The sequence below is a fragment of the Amblyraja radiata genome, chromosome 18 (genome assembly GCF_010909765.2).
Source record: "Amblyraja radiata isolate CabotCenter1 chromosome 18, sAmbRad1.1.pri, whole genome shotgun sequence".
Taxonomy (NCBI): domain Eukaryota; kingdom Metazoa; phylum Chordata; class Chondrichthyes; order Rajiformes; family Rajidae; genus Amblyraja; species Amblyraja radiata.
The window spans coordinates 48,251,293-48,266,574 of NC_045973.1; the positions used below are offsets into that span (position 1 = coordinate 48,251,293).

General features: G+C 43.8%; 1 protein-coding gene across 4 annotated transcripts in view; it reads right to left on the reverse strand.

The window, feature by feature from the left end:
• Nucleotides 1-15,282, reverse strand: part of LOC116983504 (inter-alpha-trypsin inhibitor heavy chain H3-like) — a 56,254-nt gene that overhangs the window by 16,947 nt on the left and 24,025 nt on the right. For all 4 annotated transcript variants that reach the window (XM_033037316.1, XM_033037315.1, XM_033037317.1 and 1 more), the window contains 3 exons: nt 9,498-9,637; nt 6,124-6,284; nt 2,689-2,787 (listed from right to left, as the gene is read on the reverse strand). In XM_033037316.1, coding sequence (XP_032893207.1) covers nt 2,689-2,787; nt 6,124-6,284; nt 9,498-9,637 — 400 coding nt within the window. The remainder of the gene's footprint in view (nt 1-2,688; nt 2,788-6,123; nt 6,285-9,497; nt 9,638-15,282) is intronic.

Here is a 15,282-nt window from a genome sequence, read left to right on the forward strand (position 1 = left end):
TTTAAATTTGTTTGGCAGGGTGGTAGAACCTGAGGGCAGAGTCAAAAGGGATTAAATACTAGGTTGTTAAAAGAATGTAAGGGCTCAAGCGAAGGGTTATTTGGGAAGTTATAAAGAAAGGAAAAGGCAATTACGCCAGGCATTGTCGAAGCTAATGCTTACCAGAGTTCATTGAGAAGAAGCAGAGTGTATAAACATAATGAGTGCACCAGCAAAAATATATTCCAGAGTTTAAGACCTTGACAGCTGAAGATAAACAAGGTTGATAAACTGCAGGTATAGATAGCTGCATGAAAGTTTGATGTGATTGCAATAACAAACCTGGTTCAAAAAGCAGTAGGACAAGGTATTAACTTATCCCAGATACAATGTGTGTAGGAAAGATAGGGAAGGATTGAAAGGGGTAGGAGTACTGATTATAGCAAATATTCTTGTACTGGAGCGAGAGGATGCTGCAAGGTAGTCAAAGAGAGAAACCTGTTTGGCTAGAACTAAAAAAATGTCAAAGAGATATTGCACTGTTCCTACATGTCATCATCGGGTGGAAGAGAAAGAGAAAAGTAAATGTGCACGGTGACTACAAAGAAGAGCAAAAACTACAGGCCACCAATAATACAGAATTTTAGTTATCCTAAAATGGGTTACACAATGGAGCATCTGGTAAAGACACGACCACACAATACCACATTCTCTCGTTAACAGTTTCCTCTGGGTGCTCTAATTTGTTCCACATACGTAAGAGGTAGGTTGCAAAAATTGCCCCTAATGTGTAGGTGAGAATCTGAGGTGAGCTGATGAGAATGTGATAAAATATGGGTTTAATGTAGGACAAGTGTAAATGGGTGATTGATGGTCAGCATGGACGTAGTATGCCGATGGGTCTGATTCCAAGCTGTATCTCTATGTCAACAAGATAGTAATGGCGTTAAGAGTACAGAGGTTGTTGCGTTTCCTAACATAATATATGGCTTGATCATATGTTTCTAGTCCATTGAGGGAGCGAGATCTGGTTCTGGGGAATGATGTGGGTTAAATCACAAGGTCATATGGGATAGGAGTAGAATTAGGCCATTCGGCCCATCAAGTCTACTCCGCCATTCAATCATGGCTGACACCTCTGACAAGTGTACCAGGGAGGCAGTTAGGAGATGGTGATCGTAACGTTATAAGATTTAGTTTAGCTATAAGAAACAAGAATGAGCGATCAAAGGTAAAAATGATTAATCAGAGCAAAGCAAAATTTCAATGGGAGATAAGTGGATCTGCCCCAGATAAATTGTAATAAAAAATGGGCCGGCAAAACTGGGTGTTCTGCAAGGACGAGGTGTGTCCAAGTACATTGAGGCAGATTCTCAGGAGAGACAAAGTAAGACCAAACAAATCCAGCCCTCCCTGGAAAATGGAAAGGACATTTTAGAGACATCAGGATGCATGTGGTAAGTATTTGGTTATAATTAACAGCAAGGAATTGGCAGCTTAACAAATGGATCAGAGGAGAAATAAAAATAAGGGAAGCAAAAGAAGCTAATGACAAAAGATTAGCTGCCAATATAAATGCTAAACCATAAGTGTTGTACAGGCAAGTAAAACAGTAGTACATAGACGTGCGGAGCCAATTAAGGAGAAAAGTAGGGATCTTACATAATTTCATGTCAGAGAAGCAGAATTAGGCCATTTGGCCCATCAAGTCTACTCCACCATTAAATCATGGCTAATCTATCTTTCCTCACTTAAACCCATTCTCCTGCCTTCTCCCAATAACCCTGCATGTGGATGCAGAGGACATCAAGAAGGTGCTCAGTCAATGCATCGGTCTTCACCAGGGTAGAGAGTGTTTCCAAAGTAATGCAGAAGGAAGGGACAAAAGAGGCATTGGATATGTTAAACGTTGTTAGCATGAAAAAAATTAGGACAGTTGTCCAAACTTATAATAGCTAAGGTATCAGGACTGGATGGGATGCATCCTAGGTTTTTGAGAGAAGAATGGGAGGAAATCATGGAGGTATGGAGAGTCACAAATGTTACACCCTTGTTCCAAACAGGGGGCAAGGACAATTCCAGCAAATGTAGACCAGTGCGTTTAACCTTCATAAGGGGAAACTATAGGAACATTGATCTAAAACAAGGATTCATAGTCAGGAGTTCAATACTGAACTCACTATTAGAGGAAAGTTGCTATTGCATTAGCGAGGGCTCAGTAAATATATTTCAAGAATGGTTCCTGGGTTCAGAGGCTACATTTACTAGACAAGTGAAGTTGGCACTGTTTACTACTGCTTAAGGGAGAAAAAATCTTTTTGTGCAGTGAACAGAATCCACTGCTGAATATATGGTGCAAACAGATTCTATCATGACTTTGAAGAAGTACGAGGGAATGTGGAATGTGGACATGGTGGGCTAGATGGCCTGTCTCCATGCTGGATGACTCCATAATTGAGGGAAATAAATTTGCAAAAGAACGTTGCATGGATGTGGAGGTAGACCAGGTGAATGGGACGTATGCGCTGATTTAGCAAAAAGCTGGGATGGGCTCATTTGGGGGAACAAGGTCATTCTTTGCTGCAATAATGTTTTGATGCCAATAGTCACTACATTGAGCATAAACATAAACTACAGTTAGCTTGCTTGATTAATACTGTTGTCAGAAAATATATACGCATACCTACATTTAATTGAAAAATATCTTACCTGTTTTTCTAATGTGTGATCCAGGAATATTAATTGCTGATGCTCTGAGACCAATTTGTCTGGGTGAGACCCTTCCACTCTGTACTGTCTGGAGATTGGCTGGATCAAAAGAAAGTTTCATGAAATTTCCTCACGTTAATTTGTGCCACGATCTTATGATCACCAGTGAAGATATTCTGTGACCATGTTATTTCAAATAGATTATTAATGAATTCAGTTTACTAACGCTCTTGCATCAAGTTAAATTGTAGGTGTCATTATATGACACCCGCTGATTCAAACTCTTCAATTTGTGTAGTTCTGTCTATAATTAGTAAAGAAAGACCTCATATTTACACAGCTCCTATCATATTACTTGATGTTCAAGAAGGAACTGCAGATGCTGGAAAATGGAATGTAGACAAAAGTGCTGGAGAAACGCAGCGGGTGCGGCAGCATCTATGGAGCGAAGGAAATAGGCAACATTTCAGACCGAAACCCTTCTTCAGACTGCCTACCATACCACAGACTGCCTACCACTTTGTCTACCATAGAGTAATATGATATAGAAGCAGTCCATTTGGCCCACCATGTGCATGCTCACCATATTAAGCTCCTATCCACTTAAATGCCATATACCAATGAGCACCAAGGAATTAAAATAAATTAAAGGCACTGTGTCGCAGCGGTAGAGTTGCTGCCTTACAGTTGCAGAGATCAGGGTTCAACCCTGACCATGGGTACTGTCTGTACATAGTTTGCACGTGGGTTTTTTCCCACGCTCCAAAGACGTACAGGTTTGTAAATTGTCCCTAGTGTGTAGCATTGTGGCAGTGTATGGGGTGATCGCTGGTTGGCACAGAAGTCTAAAGAATACGACAAGTCAGTCTGAAGAATAAAGTCCTCGCCTTAAATATGTTTTCAGTTTAAATGTATTTTTAAAATATTTTCAAATTAAATTAAAATAAAATTATTTAGATTCTCTTGAACTATATTTAAATGTCTGATCAGAGGAATTTACTCTGGAAAGACCATCAGGGCAGTTGGGTGGCAAAACATCAGAATCCACTGGTTAAATCGGCTGCCAACCACTCGTCCCGCACACTTGGAACAAAGATGCCACAAAATGTGCCGTCAAGGGACTAGCATGTAGAGAGACGGAGACACAACAGCAGTGAATGGGCTGAATCAAGCACGAGTTCAAAAATAAGCAGAATTAGGCCATTTGGCCCATCAAGTCGACTCTGCCAACATTCAATTGTAGCTGATCTATCTTTCTCTTTCAACCCCATTTTCCTGCCTTCTCCCCGTTACCTTTGGCACCCTTACTAATCAAGAACCTATCAATCTCAACGCTAAAAGTAACCAATGTGCCTCTACAGCCGTCCGTGGCAATGAATTCCACATATTCACCACCCTTTGACCAAAGAGTATCCTCGTCTTCTCCTTTCTAAAGATACTTCCTTCATTCTGTGGCAGTGTTTTCTGGTCCTGGACTCTCCCACTAATGGAAACATCTTCTCCACATCCAACCCACTGCTGCTCAGTAGTGAGGATACATGGCTGGTTGTTGGTGCCTTCCCAATCTATTGCATGTATTCTAACCTACACAGTACGTAAAAGAGCACTTTTGGTAAAGTGGATAAAATGACAACAGTAACAATGACACAATAACAATGTCCATTCCATTAACTTTATCCCACAAGAATGGAAGGAGAGGGTTTTGCTCCGCTAATGAGTTTTCCAAAAAGGGAAGGTCTGCAGTGTTCAAGGTGCTCATTGGGCAGAGGATTATTCTTGCATTATTTCACCAAAAAAGTGAGCTTGCAAACAATAGTTTAATTTAGTTTAGTTTAGTTTATTGCCACATGTACCGAGGTACAGTAAAAAGCTTTTGTTGTGAGCTAACCAAACAGCAGAAAGCCAACACGTGATTACAATTGATCCATTTACAGTGTAGACAAGCAGTGAGCCAAGCAGTGTTAGTCGTATCTCTCACTGCCTGTGAAGCCACTGGGGTCATCTTTCCAAGAAAAAGATTCTATGTTATAATAGAGAAAGTGAAGTTGCAAGAGTGAAATGGAGGGAAGGGTAATGTGGTCGTGAACAAAGAGATTGCATCAATTAAGACAATATTTTCTACCCAAAGAATTCATAAGCCACACACAGCTGGGAGGATGTTCCGTCCCAAGATGACCTCTTATGTGATAATCTGCAACAGCATTACAACCTGGTGAGTGATTTTTGGACAACGGTTTTGGTGTTTGGTTTGGCATTGCAACATGCCAGCACACGCACATCAACAACTTCATAGTGCTGCAAAAACAAGCTTCCATGGATAACCCCAGCAAACGTCCTGACCAGGAAAAAAATATCCTCTCTCACAATGTCCCAGAGCTCGTGCCATTTGCTTTTTACATCGATTCTTAGCAAATCAATCCTCTGCACTGCACTCGAGATGCACCGAGGCTCTTGCCCGGAGTAGGTGTATCGAGGTCCACAGGACACAGGGTTAAGCTGAAGGTGAAAAGATTTAATAGGAATCTGAGGGATAACTTTTTCACACAAAGGGTGGTGGGTGTATCGAACAAGCTGCCAGAGGAGGTAGTTGAGGCAGGGATTATCCCAACATTTAAGAAACAGTTAGATAGGTACATGGAAAGGACAGATTTGGAGGGATATGGACCAAATGCGGGCAGGTGGGACTAGTGTAGCTGGGACATATTGGTCGGTATGGGCAAGTTGGGCTGAATGGCCTGTTTCCACACTTTATCACTCTATGACTCTCTGAATGACAAAATAATATAATGGGAATGGATGGCTTGTGTACCCAGGGATTGTTTACAAGTTGTCCTACAATAAGATTAAGTTAATGAGTTCAATTTGCAGGGTGTATTGGACAGCTCATGTACAATTAAAGTAGCAGTAAGGATTCTAAAGTACTGCTCTTCGGGAAGATAGCAGCATATACCGAGATGCATATTTATTCTGAAGGGTTGGCTTAGCAGTTATTCATTTCCAAAGAGTGAATTAGAGAGTTAATTATTATAGTTTTGGGAATGCAAATACTGCAATAACATGCAAACATAGAGATTACCACAGCAATATCAACAGATAAGTCAATAAACTTTGTGGATTCTTTGAAATAGCATAAACCTATTCAGTGAACTATCGTGTTCAAGAAGGTACACAAAAATGCTGGAGAAACTCAGCGGGTGCAGCAGCATCTATGGAGCGAAGGAAATAGGTGACGTTTCGGGCCGAAACCCTTCTTCAGACTGATGTCCAATTTACCAATTATCGTGTTTGGTAAAAGCGACATTACGGCAAAGTCACTTTCAAGATATGTTTTCTAATAGTTTTTAATAGAGAAAATATTTCCGATTGATTGATTAAAGCTTAAAATATACAATTAAAAGAGCAACTTTAACCAGGTAATATAGAAACAAAGATTACCCCTTCCCGTGGGTTTGTCAGCCATGAGGATTCTATCAGCTTGGTCCTCCTCTGGTTTAGTCACAACCATTGATGTGAGTGGCGTTACAAAGTTGTACTTCAACGAAAGTTCCAAGGCTTTGTCTTTAAGTATTGTCTTTTCTCCTGATGCTGCTGAAACACTGAACATGGAAATAGATTAGATAATATACTGATTAAATATTAACTATTTTAGCAAATTAGCATATGTTTTCTTCTCCAAAGTTCCCACCAATTTCTGTCCATATGCTTTCTTTTATAAACGCCGTACCTCTGCTGACACAGTCTTTATCCAGCCCCATCCATTCATACATCCCCTCCCTCAACATAGCTGGGAGGAGAAACACACCAACATCAGCGTTTTGGAGGAAGCCAACATGACCAGCATCACCACCACAATAATGCAGCACCAACTTCGATGGACTGGCCATGTCCAACACATGTCTCCCTAAACAAATCCTGTACTCTCAACTGAAGGAAGGTCGGCAAGCCCCCGGCGGGCCAAAGAAATGCTTCAAGGACAACATCAAGAACAGTCTGAAGAAATTCCACATCACATCAAGCAACTGGGAACACATTGCACTGGACAGGCGCTCCTGGAGGAAATCCATGCAGGAAGGAGCTGCACGTCATGAAACTGAACTACGCTGTGTCGCAGAGATAAAGCGACAGCACCGTAAGGAGAGAGAAAAGGGGGCTCGACAACTACCAACCACCGCCAGTCGCCACTGCCCACGTTCCACCAAGGTGTGTGGATTGCGAATTAGCCTCTATAGACATCTGCAGACCCACAAATAGACAACCCTATGGAGAGGAGAGGAGAGGACAGTCATACTCCTTTCGAGTGACTGCCTATGATACTGTAAATTTCATTCAATTACCTATCCAGTTCCCATTTGAAAATCCATATTGACTCAGTATCCACATTACTCAGAGCAAACCTGTTCCAGATAAAAAACACTCTCTGCGTAAAATACTTTTTCCTTACATCAAGTTTGTTGCACTTCACTTTGAGTTTGTGTCTCCGGGGTTTGCAAACTTCCTTCTAATGGAAGCAGTTCATCTTTGTTTATCTATCTAAACCTATTATGGTCTTGTTCACTTCTTTCAAATCACTTTTAGTTTATTTTTGTTTAGATTAGAGATACAGCGATGAAACAGGCTCTCCGACCCACTGAGTCCACGCCGACCAGCAATCCCTGCACACCAATCCTATCCCACACACACTAGGGACAATTTACACTTATAGCAAGCCAATTGACCTGGAAACCTGTACATCTTTGGAGTGTGGGAGGAAACTGACGATCTCGGAGAAAACCCACGCGATCACAGGGAGAACGTGCAAACTCCGTACAGACAGCATCCGTCGTCGGGATCGAACCTGGGTCTCTGGCATTGTAAGGCAGCAACTCTACTGCTGCGACACAGTGCCGCTCCTTGTTTGCTTTTGCCTTCCTGGATAATAACTCCAGTCAACCTCCATTTCAAATAGCCCCCATCCAGGCCCAGCGTCGTATCTGAAACCCATCATTCCTGCAATCATTCAAGTAAATATCTTGCGCATCTGCTTTCGGACCTTAACAGCCTTCCCAAAGAGTGGTGATGGCCGAAATTGAACCCAATACTGCATTTGTGGCACATTCAAAGGTTTATTATGATTCCCAGGTTTTGTACGGTCTGCACCTACTTGCAGAACCCAAGTATGTAGTAGCAAGAGCTTATGTGAATGTTCAAAAAGAGCAACTTGACCAACTTGTGTCTTTCCCAGCTGAGAAAACAGGGTGGGCACATGTTTCTCTACTGTAGATCAATTAACACCTCTCTTCATGAATACACAATTAGACCCATCTGTTCCTGCCGTTTTTATGTGCAGATCCTGTTAAAAAAGTGTTTTCTGCAAGTTTGTGCCCAATTTCTGGTGAAGTTGCAGCCGCTTGTAAATTTGACGTGCTACTTCCATAATTCACCCGAACATATTTGTATTTGTATATTTTGTAGACCTGAAGTCGGAAGAAGGCTCTCGACCCGAAACGTCACCAATTTCTTCCATCCAGAGATGCTGCCTGTCCTGCAGAGTTACTCCAATATTTTGTGTCTATGTTCGGTGTAAACCAGCATCTGCAGTTCCTTCCTACACAATTAATCTATCAATCTGCACGAGGAAACCAGAGTACACAGGCAAAACCCATGCTGTAAAAAGGGAAACGTGCAAACCCCACACAGTCAACAATGGCAGCTAAGATTGAACCCTGGTGGCTCAAGCAGTGAACCAGCAGCTTTACTAGCTGTGCCACTGTGCTGCTCACTGGAACACTGTTTGAGTATTTTTGCGCCACCCCACTTCTGTCATAATAATGTGTTAACAATCTCATTGCTGTCAGGGCTGAGCGTAGATCTGAACATCAGTGCACTGGTATTGTCAGGCCATAGATACCTGGGTCTGTGTGGCTCCAATATTGTCTGTTGGGCTTGGGGCTACACAAGATATAAGGTGCAAATGACGCAAGGCACGAAGTGTGATTGGTCCCTTCCATGTGCCAGGGAGGTTGGAGGGAGTGAGGAGGGCAGCCATTGTTAGGATGTCATAGTCCAACTCCCCACTGTTTTCTGTAATGCTGTTTTCTGCTCCATGGAGAAAGTGCTTAAAAGTGGGGAACCACTTCTTTTGAGCCGTTACCCAAAGGGCGTAGCTGATACCTATTTAATTGTGCAGGTCAAGACTTAATACTGCTAAAAGGAGTAAATGAAAACATGAAAGAAAAACAGGTCTGAATTTGGGTGCATTTTCTATGACACCCATGTTGGCATTTGGGCAAAGCAGTCCATGCTTAGCACACCACTTACTGAATAGGGAAAGGCCTGGATGGAGTGGATGAGGAGAGGATGTTTCAACTAGTCTGTATGTATTACAGAGTCTAGGAGCAGAGAGCACAGCCTCAGAATAAAAGGATGCAACTTCAGAAAGGAGATGAGGGGGAATAATCTGTGGAATTAATTGCCTAGACAGTTGTGGAGGCCAAGTCATTGCATATTTTTCAAGCAGAGATTGACAGGTTCTTGATTAGTAAGGGTGTCACGGGTCATGGGGAGAAGGCAGGAGAATGGGGTTGAGAGGAAAATATAGATCAGCCATGATTGAATGGCAAAGTGACTCAATGAGCCAAATGTTCTAATTCTGCTCATATGACATGAATTTATGAACCATAAAATGAATGAAATCCATCCACAAGGGAATTGTATCTGCTCAAGGGATGATAATCTGCTCAAAATTATTTTTGAATATGAAATTGGCCTCTTCTGCATGCTAATTTTCTATGGTGCAATTTTGTAGATTAAAAAGTCATTTTCTATTTTACCTTTGTTTCAGGAGCTGTTGAATAGTCAAGTAACCCCACAATCTCTCAGTGAAGTCACCAAAAATGTATTTCTGATGTTCAAGAATGCTCTCTGTTTCTGAAATGTTGATGTTACCTTCAAGAGATAAATTTCCATTGGCCTGCAAAGAAATTATAACAGTATAGCTAAAAATACCAGCTTTTGAAACCAAACCACATTGCTCTTGAGAAAACTTTGTTAATTAAGCAAAATCTATTGATGGTTAATGGAAACCTACTAAAATTGCACAAACTAGTTTGGCTATTTGGGAGAATTGTTGCTCATATTATAAATTTGAGGGTTTACATTTGTTTAAAAGTTGTACACAAAATTAGACTAACACCCTATTGATTTGAAAGTTAATTTCCACTTCTGCAGCTGTTGAACCTTAGATAAGATGTATCATATTGAGTCTTCATTTGTATTTTTTTTGTAAATGAGAAAGACTCCATTGTTTTTCTTCAAGAAAGTTAGTTAATTATTTATATTCACATTTTTCTTGACCTCCAAGAAATACATACGAACTGGTCATTTACATAATTGCTGATGGTGGCATTTTTCTACCTTAAAGCAATTGCTGAATTTCAAGAAGACGATGAGAGACTACAAATGCTGGAATCTTGATCAAAACACAAACTGCTGGAGGAGCTTGGTGGGTCAGGCAGCAAATGTGAAGGGAAATGGACAGGCAATATTTCAGACTGGAATCCTTTAGTCTGAAGGGTCCCAACTTGAAACATCATCTAACCATTTCTCTCCACAGATGTTGCCTCCACAGATATTGAGTTCCCCCGGCAGTTTTTTATTTTTTGCATTGAAATTCAAAGCTATCTTTGTGTTATCTAAGGCAGGGCTGCCAACATTGGGTGAGAGTTGGGAGTGAGAAATTGCGAAAGACCAAGCCCGAGGGAGCATAGCGACCGGGGGCGGGGGGGGGGGGGGGGGGGGGGAAGGAGGGGGGGGGGGGGGGGGGGAGGAGGGCGGGGGGGAAGGAGGGTGTCCCTCTCCCATTGGTACGGAACATTTGCATTTTTCAGCTTGAAATTGTGCAATATGGTGCATACTGTAGCGAGTATTTTAACTGACACTTGAATGCAATATATATGCTTTAAATTGGATTGGAGCGTTTTTGAAAGGAGGGAGGTTGTGCGATCACTGATCATTGGCCTTGGGGGTACCCGATGAGGGAGTGGAGCAACCGAATGGGGAGAGGGTGTGGAAGAAGGGTGTCCCCCCTCCCAGGGTAGGAACCTTTTGAAATTTGATGTATTAAAATCATGTTTTAGTGCACTGTAGAAGTATGATTTCAATGTTTTTTGTATGGTATTTTTAAGAGGTAACTTTTTAAGGGGTAACTTTATCCACACAAAGGATGATGGGTGTATGGAACAAGCTGCCAGAGGAGGTAGTTGAGGCAGGGACCATCTCAACATTTAAGAAAAAGTTAGACTGATACATGGATAGGGCAGGTTTAGAGGTATGGACCAAAAGCAGTTGGCGTAGCTGGGGCATGTTGGCGTGTGTGGGCAAGTTGCGCCGAAGGGCCTGTTTTCACACTGTATCACTCTATGACTACATTATACCTCCACCATGCATGAATGCTTCAAAATCAAGTGATCGAGTTTTGTTGCCATATACTCAAGCATAGAAACATAGAAAATAGGTGCAGGAATAGGCATCGGCCCTTCGAGCCAGCACTGCCATTCAATATGATCATGGCTTTTCATCTAAAATCAGTACCTCTTTCCTGTTTTTTCCCCATATCCCTTGATGTCGTTAGCCCCAAGAACTAAATGTAACTCTCTCTTGAAAACATCCAGTGAATTGGCCTGCACTGCCTTCTGTGGCAGAGAATTCCAGATTCACAACTCTCTGCGTGAAGAAATTTTGTTCTCATCTCAGTCCTAACTGTCCCCCCTTTATTCTTAAACTGTGACCCATGGTTCTGAACGCCCCCAACATCGGGAACATTTTTCCTGCAGTTACAGTAAGTGAAAATCTAGCAGGCAAGCGGGATGCTTTCACCAACCACCCCCATTTGAAGTCCACTATCTTCCACCGTATCTACCCAGTGCTTGGTACTTACTTCCAGCAGCCATTGGTTGTCCTCCAGGATGCACCGAGCCGCAGCCTGATCCATGCCGGTCACCTGGGTGAATTCGGCACAGAGACTCTCACGGCAGCGGCGCAAAGCTTCGACGCCTCCGACGGCCCGGGACTCTTGCACTGAGGCTGCTCCATGGCCGGAGCTGCAGTGAGCGACTCGCCAGCCCGGCAAACACTCGCCAGCCCGTCCACATTTGTCCCCGCCGCTGTTTCCGCTTCCAACACCCGTGGCCCATGCAGTTCATATGAGTTTTGAAATTTTCGTTGATCACCGAATTTCTCACAACAGAGCGAGAGAAATTTGTGATCAGCGTGAGAATTTGGTGAAATGCATGATTCTCACGCTCAATGCATGGGAGTTGGCAGTCCTGCCTCTCAATCCCCCTCTCCCTCCCCCCCTCTCTCTCCTCTCTGTCCACCTCTCTTTCTCTCCCCTCTCTCTCTCTCTCCCTCCCACCTCACTCTCATCCCTCTCTTTCTCCTCTCAATCCCCCTCTCTCTCCCCCCTCGCTCTCCTCTCTCCCGTCTCACCCCTCTCACTCTCTCCACTTCCCTCTCTCTTCTCTCTCCCCCTCTCTCTCTCTCTCCCCCCTTCTCCACCCTCTCTCCCTCTCTCTCTCTTCCCCCACTCTCCCTCCCACCTCACTCTCCCCCTCTCTTTCGTCCCCTCTCTCCTCTCTCTCCCCCCCTCTCCCTTCTATTTCCCCTAACTCTCTCTCCCCTCTTTCCCCTAACTCTCTCTCCCCCACCTCTCTCTCCTCCCCTATCTTTTTTCTCTCTCTCTCCCTCTCTTTCTTCTCTCTCTCTCCCTCTTCTCTCTCCCTCCCTCTCTTCCCCCCTCTCTCTCTCTTTCTCCCTCCCTCTCTATCTCTCCCTCTCTACACACTCTTCCCTCTCTCTCTGTCTCTCCACTCACCTCTCTCTTCCCCTCCTCTCTCATCTCTCTCTCTCCCCCATTTCTCCCTCCCACCTCACTCTCCCCCTGGCTCCCTCTCCGCTCTCTCTTTCTCCTCTGACTATCTCCTCTTTCTCTTTGCCCCCTCATTTCTCTATCTTTTTCCCTCTCTCTCTCTCCCATTCTCACCTACCTTCTCCTCCCTCTCCACCCCCCTCTTCCCTCCCTCTCACCCCTCTTTCTCTCTTCCCTCTCTCTCTTCCCTCCTCTCCCACCTCTCTCAACCCCCTCTTCTCTCTCTCCATTCACACCCCCTCTGTCTCACCCCTCTCTCTCCTCACCCCCCCCCTCTCTCTCTCCCCACTGTCTCCCTGTCTCCTTCCCCCCTCTCTCTCTCTCCATCTCCCTTTGAGAGTCTGTCCCTTCGGCACAGAGACTCCCGTGGCAGCAGCACAACGCTTCCGACGGCTCCGCGGCCCAGGACATTCGCACTGTCCGGAGCGCTCCATGGCCAGAGCTGCAGCGAGCGACTCGCTAGCCGCGCAAACACTCGACAGCATCGCAAACTCACCAATCCCGGCTCCCTGCATCTGTTCCAGCCGCTGGTTCTGCTCCCATCCCTCCCGCAGCCCCGGCTCTCCAACACCCGCGGACCATGCAGTTTATCCGAGTTTTGAAATTTTCGTTGATCACAAAATTTCTCACCACTGAGCGTGAGAAATGTCTGATAAGCGTGAGGGCGTGAGAGTTTGCTTGAGGGCGTGAGTCTCACGCTCAAAGCGTGAGAGTTGGCAGCCCTGTCTAAGGCAAATTTGAGACCAAAATATGGGGGAAATGAAGCAAAACCAGCAAAATGACTTAGTCTGAAGAAGGGTTTCGGCCCGAAACGTCGCCTATTTCCTTCGCTCCATAGATGCTGCTGCACCCGCTGAGTTTCCCCAGCAATTTTGTGTACCAGCAAAATGACTTAGTGGCCATGGAATGTTTTGTGTTGGCAAACACTCCCAGCATTCTTTCAGTGAGGAGTTCACATACCATCATGCTTAGTGGGAGGGTTAGGAAAGGTGGCCAAACCTGATCAAATAAATGAGAACTAAGAAGGCAAGACAGTGGATGTGATGCATGGTAAGCAAAACACAAAATATTAACCAAATTAAAAGGCTTTTTTGGCAATAAAGTCATCTTGAATAAGAAGTCATCTCTTATCTCAAGCTCATATTTCTCCAGTTCAGGCCAGGTAGGCTTCTTTTCCCTTTGTCTTTCCATGGGTGTAATTGCTAGAACTCTCTCTATATCTCTTCTGCCTTGCTTTCCTTCATTCTTTCATCATTAAAATACATTTTCTAAGCTGTTAACTCTTTAAATTCATAACTCAGGCCAAAACATACAGTTTGTTTCTGTGTGAAACACTCAGACCATTTTCCAAGTGTAAGGAATTACATGCATGGAAGATTTAAAATAAACATCTGGCACTGTTCAAAGAGATGAGGACACTACTTACTACCAATCTCAACCAAAGCCACCAAAGGCAAATGTGTAATTCCTTACACTTGCACTTAACAAATCTTAGAGTATAAGATTTGAGTATTACATTAGAGATTTGAGTATAGGAGCAGGGAGGTTCTACTGCAGTTGTACAGGGTCTTGGTGAGACCACACCTGGAGTATTGCCAGTTTTGGTCTCCTAATCTGAGGAAAGACATTCTTGCCATAGAGGGAGTACAGAGAAGGTTCACCAGACTGATTCCTGGGATGGCAGGACTTTCATATGAAGAAAGACTGGATAGACTCGGCTTGTACTTGCTAGAATTTAGAAGATTGAGGGGGGATCTTATAGAAACGTACACAATTCTTTAGAGGTTGGACAGGCTAGATGCAGGAAGATTATGTTGGGGAAGTCCAGAACAAGGGGTCACAGTTTAAGGATAAGGGGGAAGTCTTTTCGGACCGAGATGAGAAAATCATTATTTACACAGAGAGTGGTGAATCTGTGGAATTCTCTGCCACAGAAGGTAGTTGAGGCCAGTTCATTGGCTATATTTAAGAGGGAGTTAGATGTGGCCTTTGTGGCTAAAGGGATCAGGGGGTATGGAGAGAAGGCAGGTACAGGATACTGAGTTGGATGATCAGCCATGATCATATTGAATGCTTGACTTCTATGGTATTCGTTCCAACACGAAACGATGGATTTCCAGTGTCCTGACAAAATGTCTTCAGCGTGTGTGTGTGAACGGAAAGAGCTCCAATTGGCATCCAGTTGAGTGGTACACCTCAGTGCACAGTACTTGGCCCACACCTATTTTTGCTTTACATAAATGACATCCATGAAAAAGTCGCAAGTATGACCAGACCTTTCGCTGATGATTGGTTGCTGTACCGTGCAATTAGTCAGCTGATGACGAAGATGCTCTCCAAAAGGATCTCGATACTATGGTTGAGTGGTCACAACAATGGGGCATGCAGTTCTACCCTTCCAAATGTGAAACTATGCGTGTCACCAGAAAGAGGAATCCAGGCGAAACATCTTACAATATACTTGGTGCCACCCTTGAAGAATCCAAACAAACCAAGTATCTTGGCATCAAATTGCAGAATGATCTGCATTGGAATGGTCAGACTCATCATGCAACGGTGAAAGCAACAGGTGTCCTAAACTTTCCGAGGCGCAACTTTCATCATTGTTCAACTTCTGTCAAGGAGAAGCTATACTTCACCCTCGTTAGACCTCATTTGGACTACGCAGTTGCAGCATGGGACCCATACAC